The 20,120-nt window shown below is 38.4% G+C and overlaps 1 protein-coding gene across 1 annotated transcript; it reads right to left on the bottom strand.

Moving 5' to 3' along the window:
- Positions 1-2,842: 2,842 nt before the first annotated feature.
- LOC126690066 (uncharacterized) lies at positions 2,843-10,615 on the bottom strand. The gene is made up of 3 exons (XM_050385200.1): positions 10,428-10,615; positions 3,397-3,661; positions 2,843-3,235 (listed from the first exon to the last, which is right to left on the bottom strand). The coding sequence occupies exons 1-3, from the start codon at positions 10,613-10,615 to the stop codon at positions 2,843-2,845; spliced, it is 846 nt and encodes a 281-aa protein (XP_050241157.1).
- Between the last annotated feature and the right edge of the window lie 9,505 nt (positions 10,616-20,120).

Genomic DNA, 20,120 nt, shown 5'->3' with positions numbered 1-20,120 from the left:
CATCCACAAAGAAAAGATGCGAGAAAGCTACACCACTCCTGTTTGCTCTAACCAGTTTCCATTTGTTAGTACTATACTTCTCTTGGATGAGTTGGCCAAGGAAGTCCATACAAAGGATGAAAATATATGGGGAAAGTGGATCCCCTTGTCTAAGGCTCCTTGAAGGCAGAATCTGATCTAAAGCTCCCCTATTCACCACAATGGAAGTGGACACCGTTGACACACAACTCATTATCAACTTTGTGATGTTATGAGGAAGGTTTATTCTGATCAACATTTCTCTAATAAAACCCCATACAAGCTTATCATATGCTTTTTCCTGGTCAATTTCAATCGTCATAAAGCCATGCCTTCCCTTCTTTCTACTAATAAGTTCCTGCACAATGATGGCATTATCCGTTCCCCTTCTACCAGGAATAAATGCAGATTAAAGTGGTGAAATGAGCTTACCAAGCAAAGGCCTTAGCCGAACAACTAAGATCTTAGAGACAATCTTATACACTGTATTGCACAAGCTGATAGGCTGGTAATTATTAAGTGTTTTCAGCCCAGGAATTTTTGGAATGAGAGTAATGTGAGTCCTATTTAACTTCTCAGGTATTTCCATAGCAGCAAAGATCTTTCTAACTTCTTCCACCATTGATTTGCCCACAACAAGCCAAAACCGTTGGAAGAACCTGGCATGAAGACCATCAAGACCTAGGGCTTTGAAGGCCTTGAAAGACCACAACCCCGCCTTAATCTCATCATCTAAAACCCCTCCCTCAATACTATCTCGTTCCTCATCGGAGAGACGAGCTTGCCAAGAAGAGCCAGCCGGGACATTAAGAGCAATATAGCTATGGGATGTAGTGTAAAGCTCAGAAAACCCAGACCGGATCGCCTCCTTTACTTCCCTTTCAAAATGCAACCACTCCCCAGAGCTGAACATAATAGTTGTCATGGAGTTTCTCTTCCTTCTGACCAGCGTAGAAATATGGTAGAAAGAAGTATTTCTATCTCCAAGCAACATCCAATTAACTCTGGACATAAGCGCCCATAACTCTTCCTCTTGGCTGAGAACACAACAAAGATCTGCCTAAAGCTTCCTTTCCAAATCCACAAGAGACACTGAAGGCCAATTAGCTAGAGCCTTTTGAATCCCTCCCAATCTAGCCATAATTCTTCTTTTTTTCTCAAAGATATTCCCAAACTACCCCTTATTCCAATCCGATGCATCTCTGGAGAAATTACTGATGGCTTTCTAGAGGCAAGCAGCCCTTGCCTAAGCTTTTTGGACCACTTGGGGAAAAGAAGGGTCTGATAGCCAGAAGCTTTGAAATTTGAAGAGCCTATTCTGCCTTGCCCAACTAGTAGGATTTGTTTCCAACAAAACCGGATTGTGATCAAAGTGGCATCTAGTCAAATGAGTCACTCTGGCTTCAGGATAAAGCAAACACCAGTCAGTGTTGACGAAAAACTTGTCAATTATTTCTTGGATAAGAACATGAGCGTCTTTCCGGTTAGTCCACGTGAATCGAGAACCCGAATAACCCAGATCAACCATGTTACATTTATCTAGGCACTCTTTCAATAAAAGAGATCTACTAATGCTCACCTCTCTGCCTCCCAACTTATCAGCACTACTGAAAGGCTCATTAAAATCCCCTACAATCACCCAGGGCATACCATGCAATTCCGCAGAGTGCATCAGATTATTCCAAAGAATTGTCCTCTCAACAAGTCTAGGACTAGCATAAATTGTTGAAAATAGCTAGACAAGATTAGAAGCACGTACCTTAATAGTGACGTGAATTTCTTGCTTAGTCTTGGCCAGATGTGTAACTTCCACCTTATCAGCATTCCACATTAGCTATAAACCCCCAACATAGCCAATCGTATCCACATGAATCGCTCCATCAAAAGTCAGCCAATCCATAATATTCTTAGCTCTCTCCCATCCCAAACGAGTTTCCATTACCACAAAAATAGCTGGATCGTGTACACGCACCAGCTCCCTTACGTGTTTCTGAAAATTGGGCTTTAGAGCGCCCCTACTGTTCCAAATTATTATCTTCATTACACAAAAATGATCAAGAAGAAACAACACATCACAGAGATATCGCATATCGCCTCTTCCTTCAAACTCCATTCTATCTGCCTCTGCCTTACTATTAACTGACCTCTCCTTGGCATTAAAAATCACCAGACCACAGGTATTCCCAACACCACCTTGGTGCTCAAACAGAGAAGGATGATCTCCATTGAGACCTGGACCATCTGCCTGTTGCTTCTGACACCTGTAGCTGATAGCTCCATCTCCATTAGCCTCCTCTCCGCTAGACTCTCCACTTGGAGCACTTTGCTTGGAATCAGCCTTGTCAAGATCATAGCCTAACTCATTGCTAGCTGAAGCCGTGAATGAGAAGTTTGGATCACTTGGTGCGCTAATCCCATTGCTAAGCTTGGTGGTAGAGACAAAAGGTGAAAGCTTTGAGGAGCTTCTGGGACCTTCTGTAGTCCTATCTAAAGTAATAAGTGCTCTGTTACGTGTAAGATCTTTCTTGCTTTTGACCAACACACTTTGGGCTTGAGCTATGGCAATTCCAACGTTAAATGAACCCACTTGGTTAGCTTCCATGAAATCAGGCCCTATAGCAAAGCCCAAGTGATGCTCTCCACGGTTCGCAAACAAAGCCTTATGGGATTGGACCGGGTTTCTTGGATGGGCCTTATCAAGCTTCCTTTTTTCTGCTCTCATGTCATTGCTTCTTAGCCCCACATGTAGGTAAGCATTCCCACCACTTACTCTGAGATATCTCGTTCCACTACCTTCTATCTTATATTTGGCACCTCTGTTACCTTATTGTTTTCTAGTGACCACCAACCACAGACCATAGTTGTCCTCTTGCTCAGTTAACCGAGTTGCATCCCCTTGCTTGGGGTCCACCACATCACACTCAACGTGTGAGTTGCTGACCTGGACGTCCTCCCTCACTTCAGCATCCTTGTTTGCCTTGGCCGGACTCCGAATAACGTAGCGGCAAGCATTCCTCCAATGGCCAATCCGGCCACATGAAAAACAGAGCCTATGGACTCCTTCGTAATTGACAAACTGATGGAGACCCCCAATAAGTATGTTAGTCACCAAAGGTTTGTCAATATCCACCTGTACGCAGAGCCTAGCAAACCGACCCCTTGCTTCAGTCGTGGTGTGAGTATTGATCCTGAGGATCTTACCTATGGTATTCCCTATCTGTTTTAAAACTTCCACTTCATAATATTCAATGGGCAACTCATTTAATCTAATCCATACCGCGATGGAAGAGACATTCCTCGTGGAGGGCTTAAAATTTGGCTCCCATGGCCGTATGATAGAAAATGCTCCCCTATGAACCACGGTCCATTCCTGAGCACCTTATTGTGGTCTTCTTTGCAGCAAAAGTGTGTTAGGAAAAACTCCTTCCCTAGATCAATAATATCCAAACTACCTGTAGGCTTCCAAAGAGCATTGAGTTTGGCTTGGATATAGTTGAACCCCACGAACCTCCCATACACTTTGACAATGAGAGATGATGCCCAAACCGCTCTAATACGATGTTTCACGTCTTTAGAGAGTTTCACCGCTGCAAACCCTTTCCTTCGCTCTTCCACCTCCTCATCAGAATCAATATCAGCTTCCCTTTTTCATCAAAAGTAAAAGCTTGATTGTAGGCCTCTGGTATTTCACCCAGTAGTTTATCTTTAAATGACGAGCTCTCTTTGATGTATGGAGCCTCGCTGCACCCCTGAGAGTGAGAGCGGCTCTCATGGTTACTGTGAAATCAGCATGTCGTACGTTCTTAACCTTCTTATTGTTGTGTTCAAGCGCCTCTTCCTCTTCTCTAGAGAGAGCACGGTTTTTGTACAGAACATAACTCTCGTCTAGCTTTTATAATTATAAGCTCGAGTTTACTATAACAAATCGATTCTCTAATACTCGATTTTGGAATAAAATCTTTGTGGAACTCGACTTTTTTAAACTCGAGTTCCAGTTGGTCCCTTTCTTCCTTCTTTTTTCCTTCTCCAGACCAAATCATACCCAAACCTTTGCCATGGAAGTTTAGAGAGAAGAGTTTGAGATCAAACCACAACCATTGTTGGAGCCTGTGCCACCGCTTCGCCACCGCTGCCTGGGTTTGTTTAGAGAGTGGTTAAGATCGGACCACTGCTGCGCTGCCTGGGTTTATTCGTTCTTTTTCTTGCATCGCCATTTTCTCCAAAGGTTTGTTGTTGCTTGCTGCTGTCTTTCTGATGTCGTCTTTTGTTTCATTCTGGTTTGGGTTGTGGGTTATGGAACTTAAGTGTTTTACTCTTGAGTATGAAACTCGAGTGTAGAACACTTGACTTCCAACTGAAAATCATTGAAAATCGACTCCCGCTCGCTCGATTTCAAAGAGCAAAATCGAGTTCCTTGGACTCGATTTGTTAGATTCCTAAATAGTTTCAAAACCTTGCTAACTAATGAAATTGTTTAAGGAATTTGGTTATTTAGAAGAAAAAAAAATCCATCTCGAGTTTTAGAAACTCGAGTTCCATATAAAACTCAAGTTTTAAAAACTCGCTTGCTACTTATCGAGTTTGACACGTTTATGCCACATAAATCTCGAGTCTTTTACACTCGATTTCAAAATACACAAAACAAAGAACTACAAACCCAAAAGAAAGAAGGAAACCCAACAGAAAGAAAGAAAGAAGAAGAAGATCCACAACAAAGAAGACCCACAGCACACACAAACCTAGTCTCCATCAAGCACATCCCAAACATCGATCTACAGTACAGTTCACTATCTCCATCACCGAGCAAACGATTTGAACAAATTACACACAACTCATAAAGATGTGAATGATTTGAAAGAAAAAGCTATGGAAGAGAGATGAAATTGAATGAGATTTGAAAGGTTACAGATAGTTTTGTTTAGGTCTTCTTCTTCTTCTTCTTCTCCTTCTCCATGGATCTCTTCCTCTTCTTGCACGGTTAGTACCCACTGGAACTCAAGTCTTAGAGACTCGAGTTCCACGTGGAATTTTTATCCACGTCATTGAGTCAGAAGTCTGGAACTCGAGTTTTTAAAACTCAATTTGCTATTGAACTCAAGTTTTAAAAACTCGAGATGCTAGTTTTCCACTTTCTTTCACAGCTTGTCAACTAACAAAATTCTTCTAATAATAAAGTTAAATGGAAAAAAATTTCTCCTTCTACTCATTGCAATTTTTAGCTTTACACGTGTCATTTTTATTTTATAAAACATTATAGCCGTAAGAAATTTCTAGTAATGTTGTTAAGTGTTGTGGAAATACATGTGGGTTAAAAAGTATTGTGGAAATACATGTTGTGGTGTTTAAACACTGAAAACTGTTGTTTAAACAACAATACCAAACGAGCCCTATGCAGGTTATATCATGTGGGAGAGACTTGACAGAGTCGTGGCTACTAATGATTTGTTTTCAATTTTTTCAGGAACAAAAATCCATCACTTGTATGTCACAACATTAGATCATAAAGCTTTGTGGATAGTGCCCGAAGGTATGAAGTGTAGTTTTCAAAAACCTTTTCGGTTTGAGCAAATGCGGATGACAAATAAAGGCTATAGCGACAAAGTAGAAGCTATTTGGAGGAAAGATGTCGATGAGTCTTGGGATACAAAAATCATTACTAAGATTGATGACTGCGGTAGAGAGCTTACACATTGGAGTAGGCAGGTTTTTGGTAATGTGAAGTGTGAACTTGAGAAGAAAAGAAAACAACAGATCCAAGCAGAAAAAATAGCAATCAGTGGGGGGGATTCAAGCCTCATGAAATGGTTGGAAGGTGAAATAAACTTGCTGCTAGATAAGGAAGCTATTATGTGGTAGTAAAGATCAAAAGTTATGTGGTTAAAAGATGGAGATAAAAACACCAAGTTTTTTCACAGTAATGCTTCTCAGAGACGACTAAGAAACTATATTACTAGACTTTATGATGCTTTCGGCAACTGGTGTACTCATCAACAATAGATAAATAATACCATTGTGAACTTTTATACAGACCTGTTCACCACTAGCAAACCCAAAAATTTTAAGGAAGTAATTGACATTATTCCTAAAGTGGTAATAGCTGAGATGAATGCAAACCTCACTTGTGATTTTACAACTATGGAAGTGGAGATAGCTTTGAAAAAAATGGCCCCGTTAAAGGCTCTTGGACCCAATGGTATGCCTCCCTTATTCTATCAAAATTATTGGTCTTTACTTGGAAATGATGTACACAATTTGTTTTGCACTATTTAAATTTAGGTTCTTTACCTGCTGCCCTTGGTCATTCTTTTGTTACTTTAATTCCTAAAGTGAAAACCCCATAATTTGTGTCATAGCTTAGACCGATCAGCTTGAGTAACGTTTTGTACAAAGTTTTTTCTAAAGTCTTGGCTAATGGACTGAATGCCTAATTATCCTAAAAGCCTAATTATCTACAATCTTTAAATATTATCAGCTTATTTATTTTAATCCCATGCAACAAATCTCACTTTAAGAAAAATACTCCACCAATGACATAAATTCATTAAATTAATTTTAATAATTAACCAATCAAAATTAATTTCAATTAATCACACGTGATCGGCTTCACCCCATACAATGCATGCAAACCGTGAAAACTTGATCTCATGATATCTTTCAATCCGATGGTCTGATTTGGGAATCGGACATATCATCGTGACCATTAGAATCTCAAGATCATTTTATGACATGCAATGAATAAATTAATGCATGAAATACAACTATGATTTTTCGGGTATATGAATGGTCACTTTTGCCATCTTCCAAGATTAAATTATGGGTGCAAAATCAAGTGTCTATAGAATGCCCCTCATTGACAGAGCTTGCAAAGTGAATGTCAATGTAAAACAAAGACATTGATTTTAGCAACCATGATTTAATCAAGGTTGATCTTTCAAAGATTACCTAGCCCCAAAACCTAAAACCTTAGGACATAGAACTAGTGTTTTGCTGTTTTGAAAATGAAAACTATGAATACTTGACCTACTTGACAACTAATAAACCTAAGGTGAATCTTGAAATCTGGGGTGATTGAGAGACTTCTCTATCTCGGTCTGAATTTGTGGTGGATTGAGAGGCTTCTCTATCTCAATCTGCATGTGAAGGACGACCAAGGGGCTTCTCTACCTCGATCTAAATGGAAGGTAACCAAGGGGCTTCTCTACCTCGAGACCTAGGGCGATTGAGAGGCTTCTCTATCTCAATCTTGAATTGTGGCGACCAAGGGGCTTCTCTACCTCGATCTAGATGGAGGGTAATTAAGGGGCTTCTCTACCTTAGAACCAGGGGAAATTAAGAGGCTTTTTTTATCTCAATCTTGAATTGTGATGACCAAGGGGCTTCTCTACTTTGATCTGAATGGAGGGTAACAATAGGGCTTCTCTACCTTGGAAACTGGGGCGATTGAGAGGCTTCTATATCTCAGTCTTGAATTGTGATGACCAAGGGGCTTCTCTACCTCGATCTGAATGAAAGGTAACCCAAGGGGCTTCTCTACCTTGGAACCTAGGGTGATTGAGAGGCTTCTCTATCTAAATCTTGAATTGTGACAACCAAGGGGCTTCTCTATCTTGATCTGGATGAAGGGTAACCAAGGGGCTTCTTTACCTTGGAAATTGGGGCGATTGAGAAGCTTCTCTATCTCAATCTTGAATGGTGGCGACTAAGGGACTTCTCTACCTCGATTTGGATGGAGGGTAATCAAGGGGCTTCTCCACCTTGGAACCTGGGGCGATTGAGAGGCTCCTCTATCTCAATCTTGAATTATGGCGACCAAGGGGCTTCAATACCTTGATATGAACGGAGGGTAACCAAGGGGCTTCTCTATTTTGGAGACTAGGGTGATTGAGAGGCTTCTTTATCTCAATATTGAATTATGACGACCAAGGGGTTTCTCTACCTTGATCTAAATGGATGATAACCAAGGGGCTTCTTTACATTGGAACCTGGGGCGATTGAGAGGCTTTTCTATCTCAATCTTGAATTGTGATGACCAAGGAGCTTCTCTACGTCGATCTGAATGGAAGGTAACCAAGGGGCTTCTCTACCTTGGAACTTGGCGCGATTGAAAGGCTTCTCTATCTCAATCTTGAATTGTGACAACCAAGGGGCTTCTCTACCTCGATCTGAATGGAAGGAAACTAAGGGGTTTCTTTACCTTGGAACCTGGGGCAATTGAGAGGCTTTTCTACCTCGATTTGTGTCTGAGATGATTGAGATACTTCTCTATCTCAATCTATGTCTGGAGTGATTGAGAGCTCTATTTGCCCATTCCAACTTAGAATGATTAAGAACCCTATTCGCCAAATCTGTGTTTTGAAGTCTAAAATTTTCCTACCATAGATGAGAAAATTTATATTAGAATTATGAGGATTGAAAACTCAGATTATTCAAATTTGGAATTTATCAATCAAGGGATCGGGAGAATTAAGGTTGATTTTTTCAAAGGTCTGGGAGTACTAAAGTCAATTTATTAAAGGTAGGAGAACTAATGTTGATCCTAGGGAGAGTAGGAGAACTACTATCAATCCTATTGATTTTGGAAAAACTAAAGTCAATCTTTTGAAGGTAGGAGAGCTAGTGGCGATCCCAAAAAAATAGTAAAGAAATTCAAAAAATTAAAAAACATAATTTTGGCTTCATTTCTAGCCAAATCAAGTTGGGATAGGTTGAAAAAGAGAGAAAAAAAAAAGTTCCAGGTAACGTTTATGTGCGACCCGAGCTAGAGCATTCCCAAAAAAATTCAAAAAAATAAAAAACGTAATTCTGGCTTCATCTCTAGCCAAATTGAGACAGGATAAAAGGAAAAAGAGAAAAAAAAAATTCCGTTCTTGGTACGGTTTCTTCTTGACCTGGGCTAGAGAATTTCCAAAAAATTGATAACATGTACTATGTAAATTTCAGAATATAAGAACTAAAGAGTGTACCTTGGTGCGGTGAAATTCAAAACCAAATATTAGAAGTTCTTGGGAATACTTTTAATCTTCACTCTAATTCCACTTGTGCCTAAGAAGTGTTGTCTCTCAATCAGTTTATATGTATGTGTTCAAGGGTAAATAATAGAGTGTCTTACACTCACATACAAACCATATCAATCTATTACAAAATTTTGTATGTTTCTCTCCTTATAACTAATTATCTAATTGGATTAGCTTTTTGGGCCATTCCAATTGGGCTTTAGTATGTGGCTTGGAGTGGGACTAAAAGGGAACAAATAAGACACTAGCTCCAATGGGTTTTGGGCTTTGTTGTCAACTCTTGACAAGTCCAAAATTACCATTAATTATATTTAATATCACTATATAAATATAATTGCATTTTAGGCCTTATTAATAAATTATATATGAAGACTTTATTATGCATGCAACCCCTTTATAAGATATTTATAGTAATACAAAGTCATGAATATAGACTGCCACTTTAAAGGTTACTACATCTTAATTCTTGAGTACCAAGTTTAATCCGTTAAGTTATTTATCATACATTTATGAAATCCAATTTCATAAATATATACTTTAGTAACTTCTTATTAAAGTGGTTAGGTCTAACACTCTAAATATCCAAATCCATTAAACTTATCTCAAGGGAATATTTTATATCTCCGTTAAGAGATTATGACTTTCATCTTGAGAATATATGTTCCATCAACACTAAATATGGCTATCCAACATACTGAGATTTTGATTGTAACTTTAGATCTCACTCCTGATATATCAAAGCAATCTAAACTTCATGATTATGTTCATTATTCTCTCAGGATTAAGAGTTGATAAAAGTTGTGAGATTTACTATTTATTTGACAGTTGTTAGGAGAATAATAACTCTTACAGTGGTCCAGTTCAATATGTCTTAACTCTTAAAACATATCAACATATCAACTAGAAGTCTCTACTTCCATGATTAAGACAAATCATCTTAATTGATATGTTATAGGCTTCGCAGATGAAATACCCAAATTCATCACCGACTACGAACTAAAATTCTGAATTTACAAAGAACTTATGATTTATATCTTCTGTGACTAAATTAAATAAATCACATACCATGCATCTTGTGGGCTATATGTTAATGTCCAAATATTCATGTTACCATTATTTTAGATAATAATAAAACAATTTTATTAATTACAACATTAAGTCTTACATAATGTCATACATAGCATCATACAATAGGATTTAAGAGCATTAATCCTAACAATCTCACACTTGCCCTAAAGACTATTGTGCACTAATCTAACTCCCATTCCCTCCAAATGTGACTCAAAAGTCCTTTGGGGCAAGGCTTTGGTAAATGGATCTGCTAGATTATTTGCACTATCTATCTTTGCTACTACTACATCTCCTTAAGCAACAATGTCTCGAATGATGTGGTACTTTCTCTCAATGTGCTTTCCTTTCTTGTGATTCCTTGGATTTTTGGATTGTACAACCGCTCTGCTATTTTCGTAAAACAATGTGATAGGAACTTGCTCCATTCTCACAACACCAAAATCAGAAAGGAATTTCTTGAGCCAAGCAACATCCTTTGCCGCTTCACAAGCAGCAACATATTCAGCTTCCATGGTGGAGTCAGTAATACAAAATTGCTTAACACTCCTCCAACTTATGGCTCCACCTCCAAGGTGAATACATAACCTAAAGTGGACTTTTTGAAATCAAGATCTGATTGAAAATCTAAATTTGTATAGCCAATAGGTATCAAATCCTCACACTGGTAAACAAGCATATAATTTCTCATTCTTCGTAGATACTTGAGGATATGCTTTACAGCTTGCCAATGTTTTGGTCCTAGATTTGATTGAGAAAAAGAGAAAAAAAAATTTCATTCATGGTATTGATTCTACCCGACCCGGGCTGAGCATTCCCAAAATAATTCAAAAAAATACTAAAAAATTCAAAAAAAAAAAAAAAAAATCATTCTGGCTTCATTTCACCTGACCCAGGATGTAGCATTCCCAAAAAAATTCAAAAAAAAAATAGTAAAGAAATTCCAAAAAAACAATAAAATCATTCTGGCTTCATTTCTAGCCAAATTAAGTCGGGAAAGTCTGAAAAAGAGGAAAAAAAAAAATTTCTTCCCAAGTACCATTTCTGCACGACCCAGGCTGGAGCATTACCAAAATAATTCAAAAAAAAAAAAAAAAAAAAAATTCAGAAAACTATAAAATGTCATTCTGGCTTCATATCTAGCCAAACTGGCCTGGGATAGGCCAAAAAGAAAGAAAAAAAAAAATCATTCCGAGTATCGTTTCTGCCCAACCCGAGTAGGAGCATTCCCAAAAAAGTTCAAAAAAATACTAAAAAAATTTGAAAAATTAAAAAACATGATTCTAGCTTCATTTTTAACCAAACCGACCCAAGTTAGGCTGAAAAGAAAAAAATATTTCGAACCGGGTACCATTTCTGCACAACTCGGGATGGAGTATTCCCAAAAAAATTTGAAAAAAAAAATAGTAAAAATTAATAAACATCACTTTGGCTTCATTTCTAGCGAAATTAGGCTGGGATAGGCCAAAAAAGAGGAAAAAAAATTTTGTTCCGGGTACCATATTTGCCTAACTCGGGCTAGAGCATTCCCAAAAAAATTTTAAAAAATAGTAAAAATAATTCGTAAAATTAAACAACATCATTCTAACTTCATTTCTAGCCAAATCGAGTCGGGTACCGTTTCTACGCTACCCGGGCTAGAGCATTCTCAAAAAAATTTAAAAAAAATTCAAAAAGTCATTTCGACTTCATTTTTAGCCAAACTGGCCTGGGACAGGCCGGAAAAAAACAAAGAAAAAGAAAACTATTTTTCGTTCTAGGTATCGTTTCTGCCCAACCTAGGTTGGAGAATTGCCGAAAAAATACAAAAAAAAAATTAAAAAGTTCAAAAAATTAAAAAACATAATTTTGGCTTCATTTCTAGCCCAAACCGACTCGAGACAGGCCGAAAAAAAAAAAAAAAAAAAAATTTGTTCTAGGTACTGTTTCTACCCAACCCAGGCTGGAGCATTGCCGAAAAAATTCAAAAAAATAGTTAAAAAGTTCAAAAACTAAAAAATGTCATTCCGGCTTCATTTCTAGCCAAATCGGGCTGGGACAACCTGAAAAAGAAATAAAAAAATTTAATTTTGGGTATCATTGCTACCCAATAAGGTCTGACCTTTCCCAAAAAAATTCAAAACAAAATTGTAAAAAACTTCAAAAAATTAATAAACGTCATTATAGCTTCATTTCTTGCCAAATCGGGCTGGGACAGTCTGAAAATGAGGAAAAAAAAAATTGTTCTGAGTACCGTTTCTGCCCAACTTGGGTTGGAGCATTCCCAAAAAAATTATAAAAAAATAAAAAAAAATTCATTCAGGCATCATTTCTATCCAAACTGGGATGGGACAGGCCGAGAAAGAGAAAAAAAAAATTATTTCCAAGTATGTTTCTACCCAATCCGGGCTAGAGCACTCCCAAAAAAATAAAAAATAATAAAAAAAAATTCAAAAACAACATTCTGTCTTCATTTCTAGCCAAACCATCCCGAGATAGGCTGAAAAAGACAAAAAAAAAAAAAAAATATATATATATATATATATTTTCGTTCCGAGTAACATTTTCGCTAGCTCAAGCTGGAGCTTCCCCAAAAAAATTTAAAAAAAATAGTAAAAGAATTAAAATTAAATTAAAAAACTTCGTTCTGGCTTCATTTCTAGTAATACCGGGATGTGAAAGGATGAAATGTAGGGAAAAAAATTGTTTTGGGTATCGTTTCTACCTGACCCAGGCTAGAGCATTACCAAAAAAATTCAACAAATAAAGCAAAAAATTCAAAAATTCAAAAAAAAAAAAAAACATCATTCTGGATTTATTACTCGCCATACTATGTCGGGACAGGCCGAAAAAAAGAAAAAAAAAATTTCTAGAGTTTCTGCCTAACATGGACTAGAGTTTTCCCAAAAAAAAAAAAGGTAAAAAAATTCAAAAAATTAAAAAACATCTATCTGGCATCATTTCTATCCAAACTGGGCCAGGACAGGCCGAAAAAGAGATAATTTTTTTTCCAAGTACTGTTTCTACTTGACCCAAGCTAAAGCATTCCTAAGAAAATTTTATAAAAAATTTTAAAAATCCAAAAACATCATTTTGTCTTCATTTCTAGCCAAAATAGCCTGGGACAAGCTGAAAACGAGAGAAATTTTTTTTTTTTTTCGTTTCGATTATTGTTTTTGTGTTACTTAAGCTGGAGCATTCCCAAAACAATCTAAAAAATAGTAAAAAAAATAAAAATAAAATTAAAAAAACTTCATTCTGGCTTCATTTCTAGCCAAATCAGGACTGGACAGGCCAAAAAGTAAAGAAAATTCATTTCGGGTACCTTTACTTCTTGACTTGGTATGGAGCATTCCTAACAAAAATAGTAAAAAAATTCAAAAAATTAAAAAACATTGTTCTAGCTACATTTCAAGCCAAATTGTGTCGAGAAGGACCAAAAAGAGAAAATAAAAATTGTTCCCGATACTGTTTTTGTCCTACCCAGGCTAGAGAATTCCCAAAAAAGTTATAAAAAACAGTAAGAAAATTCAAAAAATATAAAATGTCATTCTGGCTTCATTCATTACTAGCCAAACTATGCCAGGACAGGCCAAAAAAGACCAAAAAAAAAAAATTTCGTTATGCGTACAGTTTTTGCCTGACCCGGGCTGGAGCATTCCCAAAAAAATCTAAAAAAAAAAAGCAAAAAATGTACTAAAAAAAAGTCATTCCGACTCCATTTCTAACCAGATCGGGTCGAGATAGGCAGAAAAAGTGAAAAAAAAATTCGTTCTGGTACCGTTTCTACTTGACCCAGGCTAGAGCATTCCTAAAAAAATTCAAAAAAGATAATAAAAAAACTCGTAAAATTCAAAAACGTCATTCTGTTTCTACTTGACTCGGGGTGGAGCATTTCCAAAAAAATCCAAAAAAATAGTAAAAAATTTCAAAAATTAAAAAATGTCATTCTAGCTTCATTTCTAGCCAAACCGGACCGGGATAGGATGAAAGAGAGAAAAACAAATTCGTTTTGGATACCGTTTCTACCCGACCCGAGCTGGAGCATTTCCAAAAAAATACAAAAAATAATAATAATAAATAAAAAAAACTAAAAAAAAAGCCATTCTACCTTTATTTCGAAACAAACTAGGTCGGGACTTGCCGAAAAAGAGAAAAAACAATTTCATTCCGCGTACCATTTATACCTGACCCTGATCGGAACATCCACAAAAAAATTCCAAAAAATAGTAAAAAAGTTCAAAAACTTAAAAAACGTTATTTTGGATACATTTCTAGCCAAACCGAAGCAGGAAAGGACGAAAAAGTGGAAAAAAAAATCGTTACGGGTACCAGTTGACCTGGGCTAGAGCATTCCCAAAAAAATTCAAAAAGAATAGTAAAAAAATTCAAAAAAATAAAAATGTCATTCTGGATTGATCACTAGCCAAATTGTGCCAAGACTAGCCGAAAAAGAGAAGAAAAACAATTTTTCGTTCCATGTACAGTTTTTGCCTGACCCAAGCTGGAGTAGTCCCAAAAAAATTCTAAAAATTTTCAAAAAATTAAAAACATCATTCTGGCTTCTTTTCTAGTGAAACTGGGCCAGGACAAGCCAAAAACAAGAAATTTTTTTTTTTTTTTTGTTCCAGGCACCGTTTCTGCTTGACCCGGGATGAAGCATTCCCAACAAAATTCAATAAAAATAGTAAAAAAAATTCAAAAAAATCAAAAATTTCATTTAGGCTTCATTTCTAGCATAACCGGGTTGGGACAGGATGAAAAGGAAAAAAAAAAAAAAAATCATTTTGGGTATGGTTTCTACCCAAGATGGCCTGGAGCTTTCCCAAAAAAATTCAAAAAAAAAAAAAAAAAAATCATATTTCATTCCCGGGTACTGTTTTTGCCTGACCCAGGCTAGAGCTTTCCCAAAAAAATTAAAAAAAAAAGTAAAACTGTGTCGAGACAGGCAGAAAAAGAAAAGAAAATTGTTCCAAGTACCGTTTTTAAACAACACGGCTTGAAGCCTTCCCAAAAAAATTTCAAAAAATCTCAAAAAAAAAAAAGGTCATTTTGGCTTCTTTTCTAGCTAAAACGGGCTGGAACAGGCCGAAAATGAGAAAAAAAAATTCGTTCCCAATATCGTTTCTGCCCAACCCGGGCTAGAGCATTCCCAGCAAAATTCAAAACAAATTGTAAAAAAATTCAAAAAATTAAACAATGTCATTCTGGCATCATTTCTATCCAAACCGGGCCGGGATAGGTTGAAAAATAGAAAAAAAAATTCGTTCCAAGTACCGTTTCTACCCAACCCAAGCTAGAGCATTCCTTTAAATATTTAAAAAAAATAAAAAATAAAAAACGTCATTCTGCCTTCATTTTTAACCAAACTAGCCCAGGACAAACCGAAAAAGAGAAAAAAAATTTCGTTCCGGGTACCGTTTCTACTTGACCTGGGCAGGGGCATTCCCAAAAAAATTCAAAAAAAAGTTAATTTAAAAAAAAAAAAAAATCACTTTGGCCTCATTTCTAGCCAAACCAAGCTAGGACAGGCAAAAAAAGGGAAAAAAAATTTCATTCGGGGTATCGTTTCTGTCCGACTTGAGATGTAGCTCTCCCAAAAAAATTCAAAAAAATAGTAAGGAAGTTCAAAAAATTATAAAACATCATTCTGGCTTCATTTCTATCCAAACTCACCGTCTTCTGTGAGGGGTGAAGAGTAGTGAACTTGCAAAAAATAAAGACACCTTTGAAGAGCACCGGTATGGTGCCGGCCTAAGACCCTTCGAAGGTCAAGTCAGAAACTGATAATGAACTTTCTTGGAGAGGAGTTTTTTAGAAGTATTTTTTGCGTACCTTGGGATTGAAGTGTCTCAATGTTTATATAGGAGCTTTTGGATAATCACATTAGCTGAATTGTAGAGATATGGGGTTATCCCCTAGCTAATGTGTAGGAGTTGGGAACTATCCTGTAGATGATCCATAAGGAGTGAGGAGCTATCCTCAGCTGTTTTGTAGGAGATAAATTTTAACCTATTACCCGCAGCTGTGTGCATGTGGGAGAGTCTTAAGCAATGTAGGCATTGCAACATGAGTTGGGTGTTTGGTTGTACTCGTCAGCTTTTAGCAATGCCATGTATACATGTTGGTTGTGTTTGGTCTTCCATTTTTTGGTGAGTAGGTGCTCTTTGGAAGACAACCTTATTTGGGAAGAGTAGCACCTTCCGGAAGGGTTGCTATGGGGTTAGTCAAAATATTCCTCATCAAACATCAAGGAAGTACAAAGCTTGAATGGAAAAGTAGCGCCCTCAACAAGTTTGTGTCAAGAGCAACATATAATTGCCTACTATTTTTTAAGACGTTGAAGAAAGCCTTTGAATGGACTGACGACTGTTAAAGGGCTTTTGAGGAGCTGAAGGCTTACTTGTCGTCTCCCCCTTTACTCAGCCCGTCAAAACCAAATGTGGAGCTTTTTTCCTCTATTTAGCAGTATCATTTACTATCGTCAGCTCAGCCTTGATTAGAGAAGAAGAAAGGGTACAGATGCCTGTGTACTACACCAGTAAATCATTGAGGGGAGCTGAAGAGAGATATCCCCCTATTGAGAAAATGGCTCTCACCCTAGTTACGGATGCTTGCAAGCTCAGGCCGTACTTTCAAGCTCATACCATAATCGTCCTGACAAACAGACCACTAAAGAAAGCCTTGAATAGCCTTAACGCAGCAGGAAGAATGGTCCTTTGGGCCATTGAATTGAGCAAGTTTGATGTGCAGTATCGACCAAGAACAGCCATCAAAGCACAAGCTTTGGTAGACTTCGTGGCAGAGTTCACACCTATGAAGGACGAAGAAGGCGTGGAATGGGGGGCAGCACCATGGGTCATCAGTATTGAAAGCTCATTTAACAAGCATGTCGGTGGAGCAGATGTCATACTGAAGTTGTCGGAGGGTGATGTGATATAATGCGCTGTGAGGCTTGAGTTTCAGACGATGAATAACGAGGCTGAGTACAATGCATTCCTTGCTGGTCAGAGCATCTTTAATGGTCATTCGCTGTGACACCTAAATGGTCACTAGACAAGTCAATGGAGACTATAAGGCAAGAGGAAAGCGCATAAAGAAATACTTGAACCTCGTGAAGTAACACGTGAGTCGTAACTCAAACATATGATTCGTGCAAGTCCCAAAGGAAGAAAATGCAGATGCTGACTGTCTAGCCAAGGCCGCTTCAGTTGAGGGCATGATACTAGACGGAGGAATGCTCTCATTCGTACAGTATGCATTTGCCACAGACCGGATAGAAGTGCAAGAAATTCCACTAGGGGACGATTGGATGGTCCCCATCGTCTCTTACCTAAAAGAGGGTCGACTTCCCGATGACCATGTCAGTGCAAGAAAGCTGAAGATTCGAGCATCTCGTTTTGTCTTGATAGGAGACATACTCTACAAGAGGAGTTTCACTCTTCCAAACCTGAGGTGCTTAGCTCGGGACGAAGCAAATTATGTAAAAGAAGTACATGAGGGTATTTGTGGTAATTATGCAGGGGCCCGCTCCTTTATTCAAAAGCTCATGTGAGCCGGATACGATTGGCCTACTACGCAAAAGGACGCCTAGTCCTATGTCAAAGCATGTGATAAATGCCAAAGCTTCAGTAGCTTCCTTCGACTGCCGCTAGAGCAGTTCACTCCTATGACATCTCCATGGCCTTTCGTGCAGTGGAGACTAGACATAATGGGTCCATTCCCAACAGCAGCGTGGCAACTCAAGTTCCTCGTAGTTGGCATCGACTACTTTACAAATGGGTGAAAGCTGAGCCTTTAGCCACCATCATAGAAAGGAATATTAGGAGTTTCATATGGAAAAACATTGTTTTCCACTTTGGAATATTGAGAATGCTAGTCTTCGACAACGGAAAACAGTTTGACAATGAGGCGTTCCGAGACTTTTGTCAGTAGCTGTCGATCAAGAATCACTACTCTTCACCAGCACATCCTCTAGCTAATGGATAGGTAGAAATGGCGAACCGATCCCTACTCAAACTAATCAAGAGTCACCTTGAGCAAGCAAAAGGAATATGGCTGGACGAACTCCTCAGTGTCCTTTGGGCATACCGTATAACAAGGACTCCTACTGGAGAGACCCCATTCAAGCTTGCATTTGGCATCGACGTGGTGATACCAGTAGAGGTAAGGCTTACTAGCCTCAGATTGGATCACTACAACAAGGAAAGCAACAACAAAGAACTGCACATCAACCTGGACTTGCTGGATGAAGTAAGGACAGCTGCAGAGTAGAGGTTGGCTTGATATCAAAACCTCATGGCCATGCACTACAACAAGAGGGTAAAGCCCAGACACTTCAATAAGGAAAACTAGTCCTGAGAAGAGTAACCCTCTCCACTAGAGACCCAACGCAAGGAAAGTTGAGCCCAAATTAGGAAGGACCTTATAAGGTCGTCGACTACTTCAAGAGAGGCACTTACCACCTGGAGACATTGGATGGGCGGAAGCTACCTCACCCATGGAATGCCGAGCATCTAAGGAAGTATTATTAAATTATTTTTCACCCATTATGACGTATGAAAGTGGACGAACAAAGTCGCCTACTGGTGGACGGTCTACATTAAGTCAGCTAAGGGTGGACAGATGACCAAAGTTGCCTACGGGTGGACAGTCAACATTAAGTCGGCTATGGGTGGATAGACAACCAAAGTCACCTACTGGTGGACGGTCTACATTAAGTTGCCTACGGGTGGACAGACGACCAAAGTCGCCTACAAGTGGACGGTCTACATTAAGTCGCCTATGGGTGGACAGACGACCAAAGTTGCCTACGGGTGGATAGACGACCAAAGTTGTCTATGGGTGGATAGATGACCAAAGTCGTCTACTGGTGGACGGTCTACATTAAGTTGCCTACGGGTGGACAGACGACCAAAGTCGCCCACGGGTGGACGATCTACAATAAGTCGCCTACAGGTGGATAGACGATCAAAGTCGCCTACTGGTGGACGATCTACACAAAGTTGCTTATGGGTGGACAGACGATCGGCAAAGTTGAAGAGTAAAGAGACTTGCTCTTAGTCACCACTAAAAGGTGACGACCAGCAAAGCTGAAGAGTAAAAAGACTTACTCTTCGTCACTACCAAAAGGTGATGACCAGCAAAGCTGAAGAGTAAAAGGACTTGCTCTTAGTCACCACCAAAAGGTGACGACCATCAAAGATGAAGAGTAAAAAAACTTGCTCTTTGTCACCACCAAAAGGTGACGACCAGCAAAGCTGAAGAGTAAAAGGACTTGCTCTTAGTTACCACCAAAAGGTGACAACCAGCAAAGTTGAAGAATAAAAGGACTTGCTCTTAGTCACCACTAAAAGGTGACGACCAGCAAAGTTGAAGAGTAAAAAGACTTACTCCTAGTAACCACTAAAAGGTGACGACTAGAAAAGCTGACGAATAAAAAGACTTGCTCCTAAAACCCCAATGGAACCTAACAAGCAACAAAAGTGCAAGAGCATGAAAACTTGCCTACTCCTAAGATCTAACAAGTAAAAAGGGGACGAGTAGGAAAGTCGTCTACTCCTAAGCCCTACAAGGCTTGACGAGTAACACCAACTATGCTAGTCATACCAAGACTACCAAAGACAAGAAGAAGCGAATTGAAAAATTAACAAAAGTTCATACATTCAATAAAGTTAAACATGTCCAAAAATTAAGGACCCATTGTCTCAAATAAAGGTATCCAATATGAAGGTATGAAAATGAAAATGCTAGAAAATAAATTAAGTCTACTAGCCAGCTTGGCTGTCTCCTTTGTCCTTTTCAACAGCACCATCAACTTCTTGGTCAACACCATCACTCATCATAGTAGCAGTAGAACCCTCTTCAGCATGAATTTCAATCTTGGAAAAATCTAAGTCCTTGAAGGTTGCAGAAGCTTGAGCTCGGAATTGTTCAAACCCTCGTACATACTGAATGCCCAAATCGTTAAGGTACTCTTGTGAGGAAGAACACTTGGCAATGGCATTTAATTCAGCGTTGCTCAACTCCCCTCGAAGTTTT

The sequence above is a fragment of the Quercus robur genome, chromosome 6 (assembly GCF_932294415.1).
Source record: "Quercus robur chromosome 6, dhQueRobu3.1, whole genome shotgun sequence".
Lineage (NCBI taxonomy): Eukaryota > Viridiplantae > Streptophyta > Magnoliopsida > Fagales > Fagaceae > Quercus > Quercus robur.
The sequence above is the reverse complement of the archived record's forward strand: the minus strand, read 5'-3'. Positions and strand labels throughout refer to the sequence as shown.

What these genes read in the sequence shown, in the direction of transcription:
- LOC126690066 (XM_050385200.1), bottom strand. Translation starts at nt 10,615, where the DNA reads ATGGAAGCTGAATATGTTGCTGCTTGTGAAGCGGCAAAGGATGTTGCT. An exon ending in GGAAAGCACATTGAGAGAAA is followed by an intron (nt 3,662 to 10,427) that starts GTACCACATCAT and finishes TTGATGAAAAAG; the next exon opens with GGAAGCTGATATTGATTCTG. An exon ending in GCAAAGAAGACCACAATAAG is followed by an intron (nt 3,236 to 3,396) that starts GTGCTCAGGAAT and finishes GTTTTAAAACAG; the next exon opens with ATAGGGAATACCATAGGTAA.